General features: G+C 51.9%; 2 protein-coding genes across 2 annotated transcripts; both read left to right on the top strand.

Moving 5' to 3' along the window:
• The first annotated feature begins 1102 nt into the window (after positions 1 to 1102).
• Positions 1103 to 3857, top strand: LOC149320219 (leukocyte cysteine proteinase inhibitor 1-like). Its single transcript, XM_089508300.1, has 3 exons — positions 1103 to 1168; positions 2334 to 2435; positions 3723 to 3857. Exons 1-3 carry the CDS (start codon positions 1103 to 1105, stop codon positions 3855 to 3857), a joined length of 303 nt encoding a protein of 100 aa, XP_089364426.1.
• A 5739-nt stretch (positions 3858 to 9596) lies between these two features.
• Positions 9597 to 22414, top strand: LOC149320218 (uncharacterized). Its single transcript, XM_089513159.1, has 4 exons — positions 9597 to 9718; positions 10532 to 11081; positions 15437 to 15669; positions 17596 to 22414. Exons 1-4 carry the CDS (start codon positions 9673 to 9675, stop codon positions 20568 to 20570), a joined length of 3804 nt encoding a protein of 1267 aa, XP_089369285.1. The 5' UTR covers positions 9597 to 9672; the 3' UTR covers positions 20571 to 22414.
• The last annotated feature ends 1154 nt before the right edge of the window (positions 22415 to 23568 follow it).

Genomic DNA, 23568 nt, shown 5'->3' with positions numbered 1-23568 from the left:
TTAACCACTTGAGTCAGTGTGGCCTAATGGTTTGAGCATTGGACTATGACTTCTGGAGACCAGGGTTCAAATCCCAGCTTGGCCATGAAACCCACCAGGTGGCCTTGGACAAGCCACACTCTCTCAGCCTCAGAGGTTTGCTAGCCTCAATAGCAAACCTCCTCTGCACAAATCTTGGCAAAGAAACCCCCATGATAGGGTTGCCATAAGTCAGAAACAGAAACAGTGGAGAGGTTCTCATGCTTAAACCCATCAGCTGGACCCACACCAACCAGCGCCGCCTCCTATTTATTAGGCTGCCAAGCAAAGGAGGTACGTGGAAGAAAAACTGGCTTCACTTGGTAGGAAATTGTGCAAATCTTCTTGTAAAAAGGGTTGTGTCACAGATACGGGTGTCTTTCCGCCTTGGGAGGGTTGGTTCCTCCCAGTCCCCAATGGCTGCTGCTTTGCACATTCCAGGCATGTCTTTGCAGGAGTGGTTTATAGCCTGTAAGGACAATTCAGAGCTAGCTGGTACCTGTTTCTAAAAAAGGAAAAGGTTAAAAGTCATGGAAAGATCGTGAATGCTTGGTTTTGATGGTTTGCCAGCCAATGTGAGGCCCTTTTGCTTAACTACTCATCACCTTCTCATGTCACCCTGCAAGGGGGATGTTCCACCAAAGCCCTTAGATCAGTGCTTCTCAATTATTTTCTGTCATGCCCCCCTAGGAAGAAGAAAATATTTTGCGCCCCCTGCGCAACTGTAAATAGTATCATTTGTCTATAAAATGCCCCCCTTTACGGAGCCTCGCGCCCCCCCCCTTGGGGGCCCCGCCCCACTATTTGAGAAGTACTGCCTTAGATGGACTATGCTCCAAGCAAGGTGCTGTTCCTGTTGCCACTGGGGCTGAAAGTGGCCCATCTGGTTCAACGGCTGGGTGTGCCTCAGTGAACACAGGCGTGCAATGGGCAGATCACTCCCACGCATGATGTCTACCTGACATGGGAACAGCGATCCCAAGAAACTTCCCCGGCTCAAACCAGAAGGCAAAGCACAACGCATCTGCTCCTTCCCAGCCAAGCAGCCCCAAGACTGGCATCGCCAGGAGACCCTTCAGTAGCCATGCTGGCTGGAGGTTTATCTCCAACCAAACTGGCCACCCCTGAAGTCCAGGCCATCACTAGTCAGGTGAGAAGCCCAGAGGTGGCCTTATCGCCTCTGCCCCATAGCCCTCCCTTTAGGCTGCTCCTAAACAGGGGCTGGATGGCCATCTGTCTGGGATGCTTTGATTGAGAATTCCTGCGTGGCAGAATGCACTGGAGGGCCCTTGGGGTCTCTTCCACCTCTATGATTCTCGGTCTTGAGCTCAGACTGTCCATAGAACCATAGAGCTGGAAGGGGTTCCCCAAGGGGCATCTATCTCTTCTGCCAGGAAACCCTTGATTATTCTTTCATGGTTACATTTGAGGGTCCTCTTTCGTAAGGGCTCCCCAAAGTCTTAGGGAGCTGGGGATATTTACTCTGGAGAAGAGAAGGTTAAGAGGTGATATGATGGCCCTGTTTAAATATTTGAAGAGATGTCATATTGAGGAGGGAGCAAGCTTGTTTTCTGCTGCTCCAGAGAATAAGAGACAATGGAGCAATGGATGCAAGCTCCAGGAAAAGAGATTCCACCTCAATATTTGGAGGAACTTCCTGTGGAACACATTCCTTCCTTGGAGTGTAGTGGAGTCTCCTTCCTTGGAGGTCTTTAAGCAGAGGCTGAATGGCCATCTGTCAGGGATGCTTTGACTGAGATTTCCTGCATGGCAGAAAGGGATTGGACTGGATGGTCCTTTTTGGGTCTCTTCTTCCAACTCTAGGATTCTAAAAGAGATTCCATCTCAATATTAGGAAGAACTTCCTGACAGAAAGAGCTGTTCGACAGTGGAACACACTCCCTCAATGGAGAGTGATGGAGTTTCCCTCCTTGCAAGTCTTTAAACAGAGTCTGGATGGCCATCTGTCACAGGGGATGCTTTGACTGTGAGTTCCTGCATGGCAGAATGAGGTTGGACTGGGTGGCCCTTGGGGTCTCTTCCAACTCTAGGATTCTATAATTCTATGAAAGGGGATAAGACATTGAGTTTTCCCAGTGCCCATGGTGGCATGAGTATGGAGCCCCATCAAAGGCCAGGCAGGTCCCAGCTGGGCACCCAACCATCTCGCCCACCTTGTCCTGGCTTAAGAGCTCTGGGCTGCTTTCGGGGACCCACTTTTTCTCCCAACCCTGACCCCTCCCCAGGGTCCTCTGCTATTCTTTGGGGAGAGGGATTGCAACCCCTGCAGCCTGGGCTTTCTCTCTGCCTTCCAGATGAAGGGCCAGCTGGAGGCCAAAGTCAACCAGAACTACTCCACATTCGAGGCCATTTCCTACCGTCCGCAGGTGGTGGCTGGCACAAACTACTTCATCAAGGTTGGTGTGGGGAGGAGGAGGAAGGGGTTTGAGCCCCTCGGGATGGAAACCGGAGTGGGTCTGTGGGGTCTGCTTTAGAAAAAACTCTGGAAAGTCCACCAGCGGCTGTGAAAACTTTCTATTTCATATTGCGAAAGAGTCAAAAAATAACTTAAGACCAAACACATATGAACCTGAGACCATTTAAATTGAAGTTTAAACCTACAGCACACCTGCAGATTTGTACATTTTGTTTATTTTCTCAGTTTATAAGCTGCCATTCTCTTAATATGGGAACTGAGGCGGCTTGCAATGGCACATTAAAATAAAATACAGACAAGCAACATACAGCAGGCCCTTGGTATCTGCTGGGGTTTGGTTCCAGGACCAAAATCCATGGATGCTCAAGTCCCATTAAATACAATGGCAGAGTGAAATGGTGGAAATGACAAAATCAAGGTTTGCTTTTATACTTTTAAAATATTTTTTTTTTCAAGCCACGGATGGTTGAATCTGTGGATACAGAATCCGTGGATAAGGCGGGCCAACTGTATGCAAAGGCATAGTAAAACGGTGCCCTTATATAAGGTGTCACATCACACTCTTGACCAAAAGCAAAAGCAATGTCTTCTTTTTGGAATGCAATATACTGTGTGTGTGTGTGTGTGTGTGTGTATTTGCTGACCATGGATGGTTTAATCTGTGTATGAAGAATCCATGGATACGTAGGGCTGACTGTATGATACATAAGAACATAAAAAATAAGTTTAAGAAAGTCGAAAATCTACTAGGCCTCAAGGGCTTTAATGTAAAAAAAGACATGTTTTGACTTGGCCCCAGAATGACACCTATGCTGTCACCATTGGGGTGCCACCACAGAAAAGGTCCTCTCCCACATTCCCACAAAGGGAGAGATGCCTCTTCAAGTACTCACATCTCAAGCTGTTCACTTCAGAATTAATGCAGTCTGACACTGCTTTAACTGCTTTGGCTCTGTCCTATGGAAATCTGGGATTTGTTGTTATGCTGGATTTGTTAGCCTTCTGGGGTCCCACCAAACTAAAAGCCCCAGAGTTCCGTAGGCTGGACCCATAGCACTTAAAGCAATATCAAACTGCATTATTTCTGTAGTGCAGACTAGACCTAGAATTGTAAGTGAATTTGGATTTGGACCAGAAAACGATTGGCCTCATATGGGGTAGCCCCAGTTCCATGCAGGAGGGAAGGGGATCACAACCTGGCACCTGAGCATAATGCATCTTCTCCTCCCCCTCCATGTTCTCCCCTATGTGCATTCGCACCTTGCAGGTCCGAGTTGGGGATGGGGAGAGCGACTATGTCCACCTGCGGGTGTTTCGGGCCCTGCCAGTTGAAGGCGGGCAAGTTGAACTCGCCGGGTACCAACTGCACAAGACCAAGGATGACCCCATCACCTACTTCTAGAGCCAGAAGAGCCACCCAGGAGGATGCAACAGGCTCCCTCTCTGGAAGCCAGGACTGCAAATAAATGTCTTAGTCTTCTGCAATGCCGATGCCGCAAGACTCTTGGTTGTTTTTGCTGCAGAAGACTGTGACACACACAAACACACACACACCCTTGGAAATCACCTTAAAGGTTGTCTGGGAGGACAGGTGGAACTGGTTGCCAGAGAGGCTCTCAGAGCATATGCAGGAACTCCTTGGCGTTTGCAGCATGCATGTATGTGTTTTATTTTTTTACCTTGGCATTAGTGCACCTTAAGCAAATCGGAGTTGGTCTTCCACACAGAAGACTAGGAATGGGAAGGGCAGCCATGAAATAACTAGACAGAGTCCTAAAGAGCAAAGAGATGTAGCTAAATGCTAAAGTTAGAACAGCCCAGCCATTGTATTTCCCATCACCATGTACTGATGTGAGAGCTGGACAGTGAAGAAAGCCAGTAGAAAGAAAATCAATGCATTTGACCCGTGGAGCTGGAGAAGATTGATTGAGAGTTCCTGCATGGCGGGGGGTTCACAGAATCATAGAATCATAAGGTTAGGGCCCTTGTTGTCTCTTCCCGCTCTGTGATTCTATGGGGTTTATCACGCGAAAGAGATTGGGAGTTTATCCTGTGAATATGCCAGAAAAATTGCATAATTACATGAAACGGTTTCACAGTGTTGCACAAAACCCAGCATTAAAGTGGTCACAAGGAAACATTAGTGCACATTGTTTTACTTTTGGGATTTCAGCGACAATGCAGTTCCGATATCACTTTATTTGCACAACTACGTGTAAGTTCCACATCCATTGTTTAGAAGGGGGAATTATACTGAATGCACAGCATCTACTGCACTGGAGAATAACAAGTACCTCTATGCCTCTATTGATGCAGCTTAGAATTGCATTGGCCTTTTTAGCTGCTGCATCACCTGTTGACTCATGCTCAACTTGTGGTCTACTAGGACTCCTTGATCTCTTTCACATCTACTGCTACTACTGAGAGAAAGAGAGAAATATGAGAGAAAGACGTTCAAAGAGCAAGGCCAATGCAACACTTTCCCTAATCCATGCATGCTCACATGCACACTGCAGAAAGAGGGGGTCTGACAGAAATGGAGAGGGCAAGTGTGCAGGGCAAATACTCGGCAAAAGATAGGTTTCAGGTGTCCCAACAGTTACCCCTCCTTCGTCCCACTGGATCTTCTGGGGGAGAGGCTGAGGAATGTTGTGTTTCTGGTTAGAGCTGGGATTAGCTAGAACAGTCCTCTAAACCAAAGCCAGGACTTTATGGGGAAGAATAAGATGACAAGAGTCATATTGAAGATGGAGTAAGCTTGTTTTCTGCTGCTCCAGAGACTAGGACCCGGAACAATGGATGCAAGCTCCAGGAAAAGAGATTGGAACACACTCCTTCCTCGGAGTGTAGTGGAGTCTCCTCCTTGGAGGTCTTTAAGCAGAGCCTGGATGGGCATCTGTTGGGGATGCTTTGAGTGAGAGTTCCTGCATGGCAGAATGGGGTTGGACTGGATGGCCCTTGCGGTCTCTTCCAACTCTACCATTCTATGATTGCCTGACCAAAACCCCCAGTTCTGGGGGCCTTAAAGAGAGGGACCGTGGCCGGAAAGGTCTAGGCAAGAGTCAACAAAAGACCTCCGAACGCAAGAGGCAGGTGCCTCCATCCCAGGAATTGGGGTTCTGAGCTGAAGATGAGAACGTTTTCCAAAAGAAACCTCTCCATCAGAGACAGATGCTGAGCTTTCCTTTCCCCAGAACAAGTTACTTTTGAAATCTGGGGTCCTTTTCACTGGGATTGGAAGCAGTCTGCCTGTTTCCCAGCCTTGCACAGTCTCAGGGTACTGCCTCATTTAGCTGACTAGTAATAAGACTCGCCTGGAGAGAGCATGCCTCCCTTTTGACTAACTTTAAAGAGAAGGGAAGGGTTGCCCCCGGAAGGTGGCCTTCCTTCCAGATCAGTTTGAGTTCCTGTTTGTAATCCATTCTTTTGCCACACAAGGACCTTGCGTTGGCTGTTTGGCTGTGTTCAGCCATTTAATTAATATTCTTTGGGAGTCAGTAATATTTATTACGTTTTCACATAAACAGATTTGTAATGTGCATATTCCAACATGCTTAACATTTTCCACATTCTTCCCCTTCTTTGCGCCTTCTTTAAGCTTAATTTCAGTCTTTACAGATTTCTCTTAAACTTGGTTCTTCCTTCCAAAACATGTACAACTTGCCAACTAAAACATATACATTTCCCATTCATCTTAAAGACCCGGGATCAAATTATTTTATAACTGTTATGTACAATTGCTCTATCACAAAACGTACTCTTTGCTTCTATTATTACATATTCTATAACATATTTATCTGCAAAATGTTAATTGCTCTGATTACTCTTAAAGACACTTGAGAGTATTTTGACTCCAGGTACATAGCTTTCCCTGTGCTTCATCTTTCTTTATAGTATTGCAACACTAATTTTCCAGTCCTCATTCCATCGTTTGAGTGGCCTTTCATTCATCAAAGCTGTAAGTCTATCCATTTCCAACATATCTAATACTTTGTAATGTAATTAATATTTAAATTGGAAGTGGGTGCGGACTGCAGGGATTGATAAGGGATCGCCCTTATCGCCCAATTCTTCCCTAGCATTCCACGCAAACACACAACACACACACAGAGGCCTCTTCCCAGGCACGCCACTTGGAATCACACAATCACTTGGTGTGTGATCCAACTGCCTTTGCAAGCCCAGGCAGCCTCTGTGTGATTCCAAGTGGCATGCCTGGGAATCACTGAGTCATAGGGCTTCATGGTTTCCAGACCCTTCACCATCTTAGTTGCCCTCCTTTGGACACATGGCTCCAGTTTCTCAGCATCCTTTTTGAATTATGGGACCCAGAACTGGACACAGGATTATTCCAGGTGAGACAGGACCAAGGCAGAACAGAGTGGCACTATTACCTTCCTCAATCTAGACACTATACTTCTATGGATGCAGCCTAGAATCGCATTGGCCTTTTCAGCTGCCGCATCACTCTGTTGTCTCATGTTCAGCTTGTGGTCTACTTGGACTCCTAGATCCCTTTCACACATAGAACTCTCCTTCAGTCAGGTGCCCCTCATCCTTAGGCATTTCATTTTCCTGCTCTAAGTGCAGTACCTTACATTTCTCTGTGCTGAAGTTCATTTTGTTAGCTTTGGCCCAGCTTTCTAATCTACTCTAATATTATTATTATTCAGGTCGTTTTGAATTATCATCCTGTCCTTTGGGGTATTAGCTGCTCCTCCTAATTTGGTGTCATCTGCCGATTTGATAAGCATGCCCCCTATTCCTCCTTCCTCCAAGAGCCATTCATCTAGTGACTCAGCCAGGCAAGGCGACTTGTGCCAGGCAAAGGGCAATGGACGAGGGCATGTCTGGGCATGTGGGGCAGAAGGCCTGGAATGAAAGAAGGGAGCATGTCTGGGCATGTGGGGCAAAACGAAGAAGGAGTCCAGCTCCAGCAATGGGGCTCTTTCTCAGCAGAAAACAATGCCCTGTGGGTTGGCATGGGGCAGAGGCCTTCCTTTGCAGGGTGCTGAGGAGAGTCAGTCCTGGTCAGTCCTTGCAAGGGGGACCCCATGAAGGAATAGCAACAGGACCTCCCTAGGCAAGAGCCCTGACCTGAGCATGTCCAGCCATGCCTGGCACACATGCCCCGCTGCCCTCTGATCCACTCCAGGGGAATGACCATTGCTTCCCCTGTCCTGCCTGCGGCCACCTTTAAGGCCATTGTCCGAGTGCCCCATGCCAGGGCTGGTCTTCCAGATTGTCCCTGAGCCCCCTCCCCAAATTCAGCCCAGCCAAGGGTGTGTGTGTGTATTTGTGTGTGTCTTCCAGATGCTTTTAGATGACACCTCCCATCATCCCCAGCCACTGTGGCCTGAGCTGGTGGCTGGCACCAGTCCCTGGGATGTGGCCCAAGGGATGGCCGGAGGGGGCGACCAACAAGTGTCCTCATAACCCCAAAGGAGGACCAGGGGCACCGCCAAATGTAGGGCATCCAAGAAAAATGGTGGACCTGACCAAATAAAAACTCTTGTATAAGTATAAATGCATGCTTCTTGGTTCTGCTACAATTCAAGGGAGGACATTTTGGAACATTGCTCCTGGACTGAAGGCGGAAATGTAGGGCAAGTCCTAGAAAAAGAGGACGTGTCTGGTTAAATGGAGGACGTTTTGGACAGGAGGCTGGAATGTAGGACGTGTCTTGCAAAAAGGAGGGACGCCTGGTCCTTCCGAATGGAGGACATTTGGGAAGCTCCCTCCTGGAGAGGAGGTGGGAATGTAGGACTTGTCCGGGAAAAGGAGGACAGTGCCTGGTCGGGGGGAGGGGAGGGGAGGGCTGCCTGTGGGTCCGTTGCCCTGGCGCTCTGCCCATGCTCAGAGGCTGGAGCTGGGGCCAGGGCTGGGTCCGCGGAGCCTGGGGCCGCCTCCCTTTTCCGCAGCGAAAGAGATCGAAAGCCAGAGAGCGGAAGTGGCTGCTGCTGCTTCTGACTGCTCTCCTCCTCCTCCTCCTCCTCCGGGGATCGGCTGCAAGGCAAGCAGGGGGCAGGTAGGGCTGCAGCAGCAGCAGCAGCAGCAAGAGACCCCCTCTTTCTCACCCCTCCCTCATGGGACCCCCCCCAAATCTGGTCTGGATGCAGAAGGGAGGCTTCCCTTTTGGGGGGGAGGCAGACCTTTGCAACAGCCCCTCTTTCATGCAAGACCCCCCCCCCATTTGGGAGTCCTTTCCCTCAATCCCACCCCTCAAATACACCCCTCAAACCCATCCCTGGTTCCCAGCTGGGGAAAGAGAGACCCCCTCCCCTAAAAAGACCCCCCAATGGTTTTCCTGCCCCTCCCCCGCCCCTTGAAAGTGAAGGGCACCCCCCTTCTGCCTTTCTGCCTTGGCCCTCCTGGGCTGGACGAGGCAGGGGCCAGATGGGTCTGGGGTCCCTCCAACCCACTTCTGGGAGGGGGCTGTTTCTCCTTCTCCCCCTCCATTGGAGCCCACAGACCCCCCCCCCATAGTTGGTGGTGCATGTATGGGGGCTTTGGGGGGCAGTGGGCTCCAAGGGAGGAGGGAGGGAGGGGAACCGCTCCCCCAAAGGTGGGGTGCAAGGACCCCAGACCCATTTGCCCCCCCTTGGGGAACTCTATGTCCTTCATGGGGGGACCCCAGACGAAATTTGGCCCTTCCTTGTCCAGCCCAGGCGTTCCAAGGCAGAAAGGGGGTGCCCTTCCCTGGCAATGGGTGCAAGCCCCCCAGTACCAGGGGGACGGGACCTTTTCAGGGGAGGGCTCTCTCTTTCCGCATTTGGGACCCCAGAGAAGGATTTGAGGGGTTGGGTGGGCTGGGATTGAGGGGGAAGGAAGAGCCCCAAATTTGGGGAGGAGCCTTGCATGAGGGAGGGGCTGTTGCCTCCCCCCCAAAAAAGAGAAGCCTCCCTTTTGCATCCAGACTACCATCAGCCCCTCTTTTGGGTGGGGGTCCCATGTGGGAGTGGGAGAGAAAGAGGGTCTCTGCACTGAAGGAGGCTTTGGGGACAGTGGGCTCCAATGGAGGAGGGGGGAAGGGACAGACCCCCAAATGTGTGATGCAGAGACCCCAGACCTATTTGGCCCCTGGGGGGGGGGCTCTATGAGCTTCATGGGGGGAATCTAGGCATGTTGTGGGGAGGAGTTGGGGACGATGGGTTTGGCCCAGGAGAGGCTCAGGGTGATGAATCAGCATCCGCTGCTTTGTGTGCACATGGCAGCACATGGTTGCACTCAGCAAGGAAGGGAAGGGAGAAGCCAAATGGCAAGGTGCGGCGAAAGCATTGGGGGGGCTCATGGGGTGCCCCATGGCCTGTGGGACCTGTGAGAACGGGGGCAGGCTGCAGGAGTCATTGGGGGCCACCTGCAGATTTGTCAGCATGCTCTCTGTTCCTTCATCCAAGTCATTGATAAATGATCAGTGACTTGAACGAAAGAATAGGGTGTATGGTTATCACATTTGCAGATCAAACCAAATTGGGAGAAGTAGCAAATATCTCCCCCCCCCCCCAGAGGAGAGGATTAAAATGCAAAATGACCTTAAGGGATTAGAAAGCGTGGCCAAAGCTAAGAGAAATGTAAGGTACTAAGGTAGTAAAAATGAAACACATAGATATAGGATGGGGGACACCTGGCTTAAGGAGACTATGGAGCTTATCACGCTGGAGCTAATTTCGGCAATAAGGAGAGATTGAAGCACATTTAAAGCATCCCACAAATTAAGCGAAAATGGCAAATAATGGGGCGAATGATCATCACACGCAATGGTGCAAATAAAGTGATATCAGAAATGCATTATCATTGAAATCCCAAAAGCATTAAGGCTTCTTTGTGACCATTTTAATGGCGGGTTTTGTGCAACGTTGTGTGAAATCATTTCGAGTAATTACGTGATTGTTCTGGGATATTCATGGTATAAACTCCCAATCTCCTTCCTGTGATAATCTTATGTATGAAAGGGATCTAGGAGTCCTAGCAGACCACAACTTGAACATGAGTCAGCAGTGCGCTGTGGCAGCTAAAAAAGCCAGTGCAATTCTTGTTGTTGTTCACTGCCCTCTCCCACCCTCCCCCCATTTTTAGGTCCTCTCCGTTGCCTTTCTGGACTGCCCTCACCCACATTGGCATCACTCCTGGCTGCCTTTGGACCGAATCCTGGCGCATCCGTGGGCACCGCTGACGCCTCCGTCACCACTGCTGCTGCCTCTGGGATTGCGCCATGCCTGTGGCCGGGCATGGAGAACCCCGCCGGGAGCCTGCTGCAGGGCAAGGCCTTCTATTGCCGGGAATGGGCACTGGGCCGGCTGGCACTCAGCCTGGAGGGGGGTGGTGGAGGGGTCCTGATCACTGGAGGTCCCGGCTGTGGCAAGACTGCCCTCTGCACAGAGGCCCTGTGGCCCACCTCTCTGGCCGGGCGCCGGGCAGGGCTGGGGGAGAGCGCCTTGGCGTGGCACTTCTGCCAGCCCCACGATGCTGCCACCCGCTCCCCCCGCGGATTCCTGCTCCGGCTGGTGGCCCAGATTGAGCAATGCCCACTGCTGCCTGGGTACCGTGAGCGCCTGAGCCGGGCTGATGCCCGCCGGGCCCTGGAGACGGCCGAGGGCAAGGAGGACCCAGATGAAGCCTTCCGGAGGTAAGGGGGTGCCCTGGAAATGCCACCACTGCCCTTTATTTATTTATTTTTTAATATCTTTATTACCAATTTAACACAATAGCAATAGCAAGTACATTTCTATACCTCTTCTCAGTGCACTGAAATACTCCCTAAGCGGTTTACAAAGTGTAAGCTAATTGCCCCCAACAATCTGGGGACTCATTTTGGCAACCTCCTTGGAAGGATGCAAGCCTGAGTTGAGCTTGAGCCCTTTTGCTGGTATTGAACTCGCAACCTTATGGTTTGAGTGACTGGCTGCAGTACAGGCCTTTAACCACTGCGCCACCAATTGTATTAAAATGTGATATAACATGCCATAACATACTCATTCCGCATCCATACCCCTTCACCCGGACATATATTCATGTTACAAACCTTTTGCATCTTTTTGATGTCTTCATACAAACCACACATAAAACAAAAAACCCCACTCATTACCTCCACCTTTACAACCCCCAAAGTCATTCAGCAAATACGTTTTTCCCTTCGTGAAGTCGAAGGCTTTCATGACCAGCATCCATAGTTTTTGGTGAGTTTTTATCATTTATTCCCTTCAATTTATCTTCGTTGTTGCTACATGTTCATCTAAACCATCTCTGGTAGTATAATTAACGAATTATCCAACTTATGCATACCCCAATGCACTTGTCCCTCCACATTTGCAGCTTTGACATTTGCGGTGATCATTATTCATGGATTTTATTAATTTGTTCGCTCTAGGTATATCTAGGTCCTCCAACGCAACTCTGTGCTCTTTTGGAGCTCCAAAGGCTAGTAGAGCGTTCTCTCTAGGAATCTCTAGGTCCTCCAGGGCAACTCTGTGGTCAACATCCGACAGACACTGACCATAGAACTGCGCTGGAGGAGCTACAAAGGTAGGGTTGCCATAATGGAGGACCTCGAAACCGGGACAAATGTAGGACAAGGTTTGAAAATGTAGGACATTTTTTTTTTAATTTCCTGGCTAGGAAATTAAAAAAAAAAAGTCCTAGATTTTTAAACCTTGTCCTCCTCCTCCTCCTCCCGGCCTGGGAGGGAGCCTAGGCCGGCTCCCAGGCCGAGAAGGGCGAGGGGAAGCCTGGCATCGCGGCGATCGCCGCAAGGGGAAGCGGCCTGCTCCTCCTCCCGGCTTGGGAGGAAGCCTCAGCAGGCTCCCAGGCCGGGAAAGAGGCAGGGGCCGCTCCTCATCGCGGCGATCGGCGTGGTGGGAAGCGGCCTCCTCCTCCTCCCTGGCCTTGCGGAGGCCTTGGAGGACCCCGCGGTCGGAGCTCCGACCGCGGAGCCGCCTCGAAGGCCTCGCTGGGGCCCGGGAGGGAGCGTCTCCGCGGCTGGAGCTCCAACTGCGGAGAGCCTTCCCAGGCCTCAGCAAGGCCTTGGAGCCGCCGCGGGGCCTGAGGTGGCCGCGGTGGGCGGGGCCGTCTCGGTTTGGGCGCCGGACCGGACCGGGACCGGGTTGGCCCCTCCCAAACCGGGATTGTCCCGCCCCCTGGCGGGATATGGCAACCCTATACAAAGGCCTAGTAGAGTGTTCTCTCTAGGAATCTCTAGGTCCTCCTGGGCAACTCTGTGGTCAACGTCCGGCAGACACTGACCATAGAACTGCACTGGAGGAGCTACAAAGGCCTAGTAGAGTGTTCTCTCTAGGAATCTCTAGGTCCTCCAGGGCAACTCTGTGGCCAACGTCCGACAGACACTGACCATAGAACTGTGCTGGAGGAGCTACAAAGGCCTAGTAGAGTATCCTCTCTAGGAATCTCTAGGTCCTCCTGGGCAACTCTGTGGTCAACGTCCGGCAGACACTGACCATAGAACTGCACTGGAGGAGCTACAAAGGCCTAGTAGAGTGTTCTCTCTAGGAATCTCTAGGTCCTCCAGGGCAACTCTGTGGCCAACGTCCGACAGACACTGACCATAGAACTGTGCTGGAGGAGCTACAAAGGCCTAGTAGAGTATCCTCTCTAGGAATCTCTAGGTCCTCCAGGGCAACTCTGTGGCCAACGTCCGACAGACACTGACCATAGAACTGCGCTGGAGGAGCTACAAAGGCCTAGTAGATTGTTCTATCTAGGAATAAACTCTAGGTCTTTCAGAGCAACTTTTAGTTAAAATCGACCATGGAGTTTCACTGGAGCACCTAGAGATTCCTAGAGAGAACATATTCCCCATATATATTCATGTACAAGTCGACCTCATGTATAAATCGAGGGAAGGTTTTAGGATCAAAATCTTGTATTTTTGATATGCCCTGTGGATAAGTTGAGGGTAGAATTTAGGAGACAGGTTTTAAGACTGGCTTCAAAGTGGAAGTGGAGGGGGAAAGAGAAGTTTGGTTTTCGGAGGAAATGCAAGGAGGAGGAGGAGGAGGAGGAAGAGAAGCAAAGGTTTGGAGATGAGTTTGCAAACGGAGGGGAAATGGGGAAATGCAAAGCGGAGAAATAAAAGTTTGGAGCTAGGATTGAGAAGGGGATCACTCCATGCAGCACACTCACACTGGTGCCTCGCATCTCTTTCAGCATGCGCTGCCGAGGCACGGAGAGTGGGAGATCAGGGCTACTTTTTAAAGAAGCTTTATGAGCATTATTACTGTTTGTTGGTGATGTTAACTGTCCTCCAGTCGATCTCAAGCCACAGTAACTGTACTGACCCTTGTATAATTCCACCCCAGATTTTAGGGTCAATATTGGCATACATTTCTCGACTTATAGTTGAATTTATACGGTAATCAAAAATCCATGAATAATCAAAGCCGCAAAAATGGAGGGATGAGTGTATAGATAGCAATATGCTTTCAGATTTGTTTCTTTTCTACAGTGGTCACTCCACATTTGCTGGGTTTAGGGGTGAAGGACCCCCGGGAATGTGAAAAAAATCACAAATGAACCCTCCCTATCCTTTTTAGCTTAGAAAACACCTTTCTAGGCATCCGCACGTCCTCCCATGCAACTCTATGGTCAACATCTGCCAAATGTTGATCATAGAGTCATGGTGGAGGACCTAGAAATGCCTAGAGAAGTGTTTGCTCTGGGAACGTCTAGGTCCTCCAGCACAACCCTATGGTTACCTTCTGGCAGAATTGTGCTGGAAACGCTAGAGATTCCTAGAGAGAACCTATGAATCAAAACTGCAAAAGTCAAAGCCACAAATGTGGAGGGTCAACTGTAGTCACGTTTGGTTATATTGATGGATATTGCATTTGGGAGCCTTTGTACTGGGAGTGTTTTATAGTTGTCTGATGGATAATAAAAGATATGTTCTATATACATTGAAGGGGGCAAGACCACCAGTGCCTACTCCAAGAGTAAAGAAACCAGAGGCAGGTTAAGGTTTTATAAATTAGTTTAATGATAGAGTTAATAGAGAAATTATAACTGAGACATTTTAGCATGTTATATGGGCTAAGCATGGTTACATGGGTTTAAGGCTTGCTTTCTCTCTCTCTCTCTCTCTCTCTCTCTCTCTTTTAATTTTTAAAAATACTATATTTCAAATTAAGTAGATTTGAAAGAAAGAAAGAAAGAAAGAAAGAAAGAAAGAAAGAAAGAAAGCCTTAAACCCATGTAACCATGTTTGACCCATATAACAAGCTATTTTCCTTCTCCCACTCAACCCTGTTCTCCTTGTAGGCTTTATATACATCAAAATATGCACTAATTTAAGTGTTGTAATCCATAAATTGACAGTCCTAACAAAAACCAAGCTCATTTCCTTCTTCTTACGCTATTTAGGTAGTGTAAAATAATAATTTACTTTATTCTACTTCGCACAATTTGTGATCTAACGGTTCTTCAAATGTTCTAGATTCACGTTAGCTTCTTAAGAGGTTCTCTCATGTTAAGGTTGGTTTATTTGTATTCTATGCCGGTTTATCTGATTTTCACATTCCCAGGTATTTTTCGCAGTAATTTAGAAATATCTGCCATCCTCGTTCGTACGTTTCGTTAAGATTCCCCTTCTCAGTTTATCCATCCCAATAGCCTCCATCTACTTTATCATCCAGTCTTCAATAGTGGGAGCTTTCTCCGTCTTCCATTTTTGTGCCAGACGTATTCTGGCTGTGGAGGTCATATACAAAAATATTATCCAATATTTATTCCTGCCTCCTATTTGTGTTTGATAGATCATGTTAAGGAGGTATATCTCTGGACAGGTTGAGGCTTTTCAACTACTTTTCTTTGATGCATGTGTGCTGGGTTTTCAGTTCTGTCTAAAGAAGCCTTACTAGATGGACCTTTCTGACTTCTCAATAGAGCTTTCTGCTAATGCTCAGAATTGACTGAGTCTGGGGAGGGTTGCCACTAGTTCTGACGCCGTGTCTCTTCTCTCTACTTCCCCAGAGCCGTGCTGCTCCCCTTGCTGGACCTTCCGCCGCCGCCGAAGCCCCTCCTGATGGTGGTGGATGCGCTGGACGCAGGCAAAGGCGACTGCGAGGGGGAGCGGGCCCCTCCTCCAGGACCCAGCCGGACCATCGCCCAACTCTTGGGTAGCCATCTCCAGCTGCTGCCCCCCTGGCTGCTCCTGGTATGCACAGCCCGATCCCACAGCAAGGGGGTACTACGTCTCTTCCCTGGTAAGGAAGGGTCTGGGGGAGGGCAAGGGCAAGGATAGAGTCGCCTTGGCAAAGGGTCTGCTGTGCAAGGGTGCCCTTGAGCCTTGTTGTGGAATCATAGAGTTGGAAGAGACCACAAGGGCCATCCAGTCCAATCCTCTGCCATGCAGGAAATCACAATCAAAGCATCCCCAACAGATGGCCATCCAGCATCTGCTGAATCACCTCTCAAGAAGGAGACTCAACCATTCTCAAAGCGAGGGCTGTGTTCCACTGTTGGACAGCTCTGACTGTCAGGACATTCCTCCTAATGTTAAGGTGGAATTTCTTTTCCTGGAGCTTGCATCCATTGTTCCGTGTTCTAGTCTCTGGAGCAGCAGAAAACAAGCTTCTTTCAGCCTCAGTGTGATATCCCTTCAAATACGAATACAGGGCTATTATATCACCTCTTGGCCCTTCACCATTTTGGTCGCCATTTTTTGGACATGTTCCAGTTTCTCAACATCCTTTTTGAATTGTGGTGCCCATAGCTGGACACAGTATTATTCCAGGTGGGGCCTGACAAAGGCAGAATAGAGTTGCACCATTACTTCTCTGTATCTAGACACTATGGCGCGTTACAGACCGCCCCATTGGGGCTGCCTGTAGGCGCTCCTTTCCCTGCCGGATTGGGGCCTCAGTTGCCAGAGCGGCAGCTTCCGAGGCCCCGATCCACCGCTTTCCAGGCCGCGGGGAAGCAGCAAAAGGCCACTTCCCCACGGCCTGGAAAGGGGTGTCCTTGGGGCTTCAAGCCCCAAGGACACCTGACGGTGGCGGGGAGGAGGAGAAAGGGGCTGCTCGGCTCCTTTCTCCTTTGCGTCGCTGGCGCAGTCTAAAGGCTGCGTCAGCAACGCAAATCACGGAAGGAGCTCCGTTTCGGAGCTCCTTCGTGCGCCGCGGAAAGGGTGCTCTATGCGCCCCCGTGCGGCGCAAAGACGTCATGTCCACACTGCCCCGTTTGGAGGCGGCACGTTCATGATGTTGTAATGGCGGTGCCCATCTAGAATGGGCGCCACCATTTTGGACGCGCCGAGCTTGTATTAGGGTTGGTGGCATCCGGAAAGGACGCCCCTTTGTAACTCTAGTACGCGCTCCTCGCGGACTAGGGTGCCCGTCTGTAATGGGCCCATGATTCCATTGATACAACCTAGAATCACATTGGCCTTTTTAGATGCCGCATCACACTGTTGTCTCATGTTCAGCTTGTGGTCTACTTGGACTCCTAGATCCCTTTCACACATATAACTCTCCTTCAGTCAGGTGTCCCTCATCCTTAGGCATTTCATTTCTCTGCCCTAAGTGCAGTACCTTACATTTCTCTGTGCTGAAGTTCACTTTGATAGCTTTGGCCCAGCTTTCTAGTCTATTCAGGTTGTTTTGAATTATCATCCTGTCCTTTGGGGTCTTAGCTATTCCTCCTAATTTGGTGTCATCTGCCAATTTGATAAGCATGACCTCTATTCCTTCATCCAAATCATTGATAAATTCCTGCACAGCAGGGGCTTGTCTCGGATCCTCAAGTTGGAAGAGACCTCCAAGGGCTATCTAGTTCAACCCCATTCTGCCATGTAGGAAGACACAATCAAAGCACCCCCAAAAACCTCCAAAGAAAAAGAATCCACCATGCCTCCTTTTTTGGAGGTTTTTAAAGAGAGGCTGGATGGCCATGTGTTGCAGGAAGGGCTTTGACAGTGTCTTCCTGCATGGCAGAAGGGGGTTGGACTGAATGGTCATCGTGGGGATCCCTTCCAACTCTATGATTCTATTCCTGGGACTAACAGGATTCAGGCCATGTAGCTTTGAGGAGGGTTGTCATCTCGTCTAGCCCCAGATCTCCTCGGGTTTGTTTTGCAGGGTGGGAGATCTTTGGGGCCATCTGCTCACCCTCCTTTCCCCTTCATCCCGCAGGCTTCCAGCGGCTGTGCCTAGACGACCTCAGGAGGGAGCCCGTGGTGGGCGACGTGCAGCAGTACATCCTGGCCCGTCTGGGGCGGGAAGAAGCCCTCCGGCGGCACCTGACCCGCCCCACGGCTGAGGCCCTGAGCCAGCTTCACATCAAGAGCAACGGCTGCCTCCTCTACTTGGAGCGGGTCCTGGACGGCGTGGCAGCCGAACTGGTCACTCTCTGGGAGGCACGGCACATCCCGGGCACCCTCTTTGGCCTCTATCTCTGGCTCTGCCAGCGCCTTTTTCCCGGCCACGAGTTCACCCTTGTCCGCCCACTGCTGGATGCGCTTCTGGCTGCACCTCGGCCCCTGCGCCCAGAGGAGCTCTATGCGGCTGTTTGGACGCGGAGGCCATTGCCCTGGAAGGAGTTTGAGGGCCGACTGGGGGCCCTGGGTCCCCTTCTCCAGACAGGTCCTGATGGCACTTGCCTCCTCTTCCATGCCAGCTTTGCCGAGTGGCTCTGCGACGTCAAGCACTGCACCCAGAAGTACCTCTGCCGCCCTGCCCATGGGCACGCCTCGCTGGCCATGAGTGCCTCTTGCCGGGCCCCGGCCCTGGGTCCCAATCGGGTGCATGAGCTGGCCTACCACCTTCTCCGGGCAGAGCTGGGCCTGGAGCCCTGGCAGCTAGCACTCTGGCTGGTGTGGTGTGGGGCCCCCTTGGAGGGCTGCCTGGAGTCAGGCGAGGAGAAACCTGTGGAACCGGCCGTGCTGGAGCTGTTGGTGCTGGCAGGGGCTCGTCTGGGCAACCAGGGGCCGGGCCCTTCCCTTCAACATGCCCTGGAGCGTGAGGACTCTGTCCGGCTCCTGCTGGAAAATGGGGCCAGCGTGGAGCAGCGGGACCTCAATGGGAGGACGTTGCTGGCCAGCGCCGCCCACAGTGGCAACCACGAAGTGGCAGGGCTGCTCCTGGCACGTGGAGCACAAACGGAGACCCCCGACCGACACGGACAGACACCTATGACTCTGGCTGCCCGCCAGGGCCACACCAAGGTCCTACTTTGCCTATTGAGCCACGGTGCCAAGGTTGACAGGCCAGATCGTGAGGGGTGGACGGCACTGCGGGCAGCAGCCTGGGGTGGGCACAGTGAGGCTGTTGGGGTGCTGCTACGGGCAGGTGCCAATGTGGACTGTGCTGACACAGAGGGGAGGACTGCCCTGCGGGCAGCGGCATGGGGCGGCCACGAACACATTGTGGCCACGCTGCTAGAGCATGGTGCTGATGTCAACCGAGCTGACACGGAGGGGCGGACAGCCCTTATCGCAGCCGCCTACATGGGCCACCGGGAGATCGTGGCCCTGCTCTTGGCACATGGGGCTCATGTGGACCACGCCGATGTAGATGGCCGCACGGCACTCTCTGTAGCAGCCCTCTGTGTCCCTGCCAGCCGTGGCTACGCCAAGGTGGTTGAGCTGCTCTTGGACTATGGGGCCTCCCCTGGACATGCTGACCGGGATGGGATGACCCCCTTGCTGGTGGCCGCCTACGAGGGCCACGTGGATGTAGTGGAGCTGCTGCTGGAAGCTGGGGCCGATGTGGATGAGACTGATGCCACTGGCTGCACCCCGCTCCTTGCTGCGGCCTCCATGGGTCATCGGGCAGTGGTGGACACTCTGTTGCTCTGGGGGGCAGCTGTGGATGTGCTGGACAGCGAGGGTCGAACTGCTTTGGGGGTGGCGGCTGGGACGGGCAGCGAGGCAGTGGTGCGAGCGCTGCTAGCGCGAGGCTTGGACGAGAACCACTGGGACAGCCTGGGCTGGACCCCACTGCACCTGGCCGCCTGGCAGGGCCATGCCCGGACCTGTGCTACCCTGCTGGAGGCTGGGGCCCGTGTGGGTGAGCCAAACCATGATGGGCGGGTCCCGCTGATGCTGGCCGCCCAGGAGGGCCACACAGACACAGTACGGCTCCTGCTGGAACGGGGCTCCCCTATTGACCATCGGGGGCGGGATGGGCTATCCGCTCTCTCACTGGCCATGCTGGGTGGGCAACAGGCCACGGCGGAGCTGCTGCTGCGCAAGGGGGCAGAGGTGAACCTCTCGGATGTGGAGGGGCGCCCCACGCTGTACCTCCTGGTGCTTGAGGGCCGGGCAGAGATGGCCGAGCTGCTACTGGAGAATGGGGTTGGTCTGGAGGGACGGGACACCCAGGGCCGCACTGCCCTCCATGTAGCCTGCTGGCAAGGGCGGGAGGAGACCACTCGTCTGTTGCTCAGCTATGGGGCTGATGTAGATGCCCTGGATGGGGAGCGCCGCTCAGCCCTGCATCTAGCAGCCTGGCGTGGCCATGCCAGGGTCGCTCGCCTCTTGCTGGAGAACGGGGCCCAGCCTGATCATGCCTGCAACCAGGGGGCCACAGCGCTGGGCATTGCTGCCCAGGAGGGCCAAACTGAGGTGGTGAGGGTCCTACTGGAGCACGGGGCCAACCCCCAGGTCCTGGACCAGGCAGGGCGCACCCCAGCACATATGGCAACCAGGCAGGGCCACCAGGCCATCCTGAGGCTGCTGGAACGGCACCAGGGTTCTCCAGCCTCCCCATGGGCAGGCTCTTTAAGCAGCTCATCCGGAAGCCCCCTCCCACCAGTCAAGGAGCAGAGCAGCCCCCCTTTGGTGTCGCTGGACTCCTTGGGTGACCGGGACAAGTCCCAGGACTCCCAGGGTTCCTCCTCCACCTTCCACTCCCTGGCCACGGCCCAGACTGTGCCCGTTGACAGCCTCACCTTCACCCAGCAGGTTGAGCAGCATTCACTGCCCCGCCGGCGCCAGGCAGCCACTGCCCTCCACCCCCTGCCCAAGCCTGGCAAAGGGGAACCAGGAGAAGGGGCCCTCATCTCCATTGATAACCTGGACCCTCACCTGCACCTCAAGGCTGCCATCAAGTTGCAGTTTGAGGGCCCCACATGTGGCTACGAGTACAAGCAGGAGACACCCCTCTAAATCACCCTCTGGAGAAGGGGATAGGTTGGCAGCAGGCAGACAGGTGAGATCTCTAGGCAATACCAGGGTGGCACAGGTCTCCTGGGGATGAAGAACAGGTGGGCTCTCTACCTGGCATTATTCAGTCCTTAGGTGGTCCATGGAGGACCCAGTGGAGAGGGGTGTGACCATAGGGGGGTATCTCATGGATGTGGCAACTCTTGCAAGAGCCCCCAAAGCCCCTCATGGAGGACTTATTCCAAGCAGAGACTGTCTGCCATAGAGGTTCCAGTGATATGAAAGAGGCAGGCCTATGACCAGTGTCAGGTGAAGGGGGCAGATATTGGGGTGGGTGGGCATTAATTGCCTGGTCCTCCTCATATTCCTTCCTGATTCTTGCTATTCCTCCCAAACACAGAGAGGTGAATTGATCCCCCTCCAACACAGATTCCCAGGACAGGGTCTTCCCCAAGAAGAGAATAACATGGGTGCAATTTGGAGCGAGGGAGGAGTGTTGCAAATGCCCTTCACCCAATTGTGCCCAGTCTGTGCTTTCCTGCTGGGTTGTAAGTCAGTGCTGAAACTTGTCTGAAGAAGCAGCACCCACCTACCCCATTTGGTGCTTAAGTCTGGAGTCTGAGGTGTGTTTGCCCAGCATTTTGCAAAAAGGGCAGCCCTATTTTTCCCGAAACCCATGGGACCACTTAAAAATGGGCCGGGAGAGGAGACAGAAATTGCCCACCCTGTAACAGGGTGCCAAGGCTGTCCAGGGTCCCAGCAGCCAAAAGCAGGGAGGCAGGATTGCCAGAGCCAGACTCCCCATGGCTGGACCTGCCACACACTCAGCAATGCACCAAACAATGGCCAGCCTGAAGGAGCCAAGTCCCATCCCACTCTGTGCCCACACCAATAGTTGGCACTTTGCACATTGTGTATCCCAGAAGCAGCTCTGCATGGGGCACTGGGTGGTATAATGGAAGATGGCACCAAATAAGAGTAGAGTTGTTTGGTAGGGATTTTGAGGGATGGGGATGTTACGGGTGCCCTTCAGGCAACTGTGCCTGGTTTGTGGTTGTCTGAAAGTAGATGCAAGGTGGGAATTGGTGCCTCCTGCTTGGGTCCAAAATGTGGTACTGTATGGTAGCATTAGCTCAACAATTCAGAAATGGGCCCTAGACTCCTTTCTGCAGCAGCCATTCTCAAAGCACATGGCAAGATGGTGCCCAATGGGCGGCCAGACTGTCTCCCTTCCCTGTAGCCTCACTAGCTGCATGTCCATGATCCTGGAGGACCAGGGGCAGAAGGTAGGTCCTCCAGCCTTGGGGCAGATCATGAATGAGGTGAAGCCCCTAAAATCTGTAGTAACATTTTAGCAGAAGAAGCAAACAGTTGTGTGTAAGCTGCCACCTTCGTTTGGCCTCTGTCCAAGCCTATTCTTTGGGGAAAGAAGGGGGCTCATGTTGACCGATGTTGTATGCTGGCCCTGGTGCTGTGACCAAGCTGCCTTTGTTTCTGTATTTATCACTAACTTTAGTTGCCACAAGTGACTTGGGAACCACTTGATACCAAAAAAAGAGAAAGTCTGTTAAGGGGCAGGGGAGGGCCCCATCTGTCACTTGGGGTTGCCCCCCCAATTGTCATGTGCCTCCCCTCCGTCCTCTGCAACTCTACTTGCAGCCTGTGCCATTCTTGTGCCTACTGGTGGAGGGTTGCAAGGGGCATGCACTGATGCAGATGGTGGTCCTTGTTGCCACTGGGCTGCCTTGGGTCCTGTGTTGTGTTTTGCAGAATGGCTGTCGCCAGTAAAAGTCCAACTCTGCCACTTTTGGAGTCTGCAATCTCTTTGGGGATTGGGAGGAATGCCAAGATGCAGGTGTCGATGGTGCATTCAAGTCCCAAAAGGGCTTCTGCCTTTGTGAGGTCAGTGGAAGAACCACCATAACAGGGTGACCAGACATCCTCCTTTTCCAGGTTATGTTCCACATCTCCACCTTCTTTCCAGGAGGAGTTCCAAAAAGGCCTCCATTTGGAGCATGACTAAGAAGCAGGGAATTATATATGTATATATTAGTGTGTTTTTAGCATTCATTTTGCATTGCCCTGCATTTTGCTTGAATGTCCTACATTTTGCAGTGCCTTGGCCTCCTTTGCAGTTAGGTCATCCGGTCACCCTGCACCATAAGTGCCCAAGGCTGCATGCCCAAATGCAAGGGGGGCTGTGGGTGGGAGTGGCCTTGTCCACAGCCTTTTTGAATTGTGGGGCCCAGAAGTGGACACAGGATTATTCCAGCTGAGGCCTGACCCAAGCAGAACAGAGTGGCACAATGACTTCCCTTGAGAGACACTAGGCTTCAATTGATGCAGCCTAGAATCGCATTGGACAGTTTAACTGATGCATCACACTGTCGGCTCATGTTCAACTTGTGGTCTACTATGACTCCTAGATCCCTTTCACATGTTGTCCTGTTAAATCAGGTGTCCTCCATCCTTTATCTATGCATTTCATTTTTACTGTCCAAGTATAGTACACTACATTTTTCCCTGTCGAAATCCAAGTTGTGTATCGTAGTGTGGTGCGGTAGTTTGAATGTTGGGCTGTGACCCGAGACCAAAGTCCGATTTCCTGCATGGCCATGGAAACCCACTGGGTGACCTTGGCCGAGTCACATTCTCTCAGCTTCAGGAGAAGGCAACCCTCTCTGAAGAAACTTGCCAAAAAAACCCATGATCGGTTTGGGTTGAGATCGCCATAAGTTGAAAACGACTTGAAGGCACATAACAACAACATTGTGGATTGTGATAGAGGATTCTGGACATTTACAATAATAAAAACCAGGGAGGCTTTGAATAGAGAAGCGACTGGAAAGTAAGGGGCTCATTCCTCTCCCCACAGAAGGATTTGGAGCTGCTGAAGATCCCACCAGGGAGGCATTTTTGTTGCAGTTTCCAGAGGAAAGGCCAGAGCATGAGCAAGGGACCCTTCTTCCGGAGCAAGCCAGAGGGAGGTCAGTGTGGCCGG

Source organism: Sceloporus occidentalis, unplaced genomic scaffold, assembly GCF_023333645.1.
Source record: "Sceloporus occidentalis isolate IW3139 unplaced genomic scaffold, rSceOcc1.0.p SCAF_2, whole genome shotgun sequence".
NCBI classification, from domain to species: Eukaryota; Metazoa; Chordata; class Lepidosauria; order Squamata; family Phrynosomatidae; genus Sceloporus; species Sceloporus occidentalis.
Note: the sequence above shows the minus strand (reverse complement) of the source record. Positions and strands in the feature narration are given on the sequence as shown.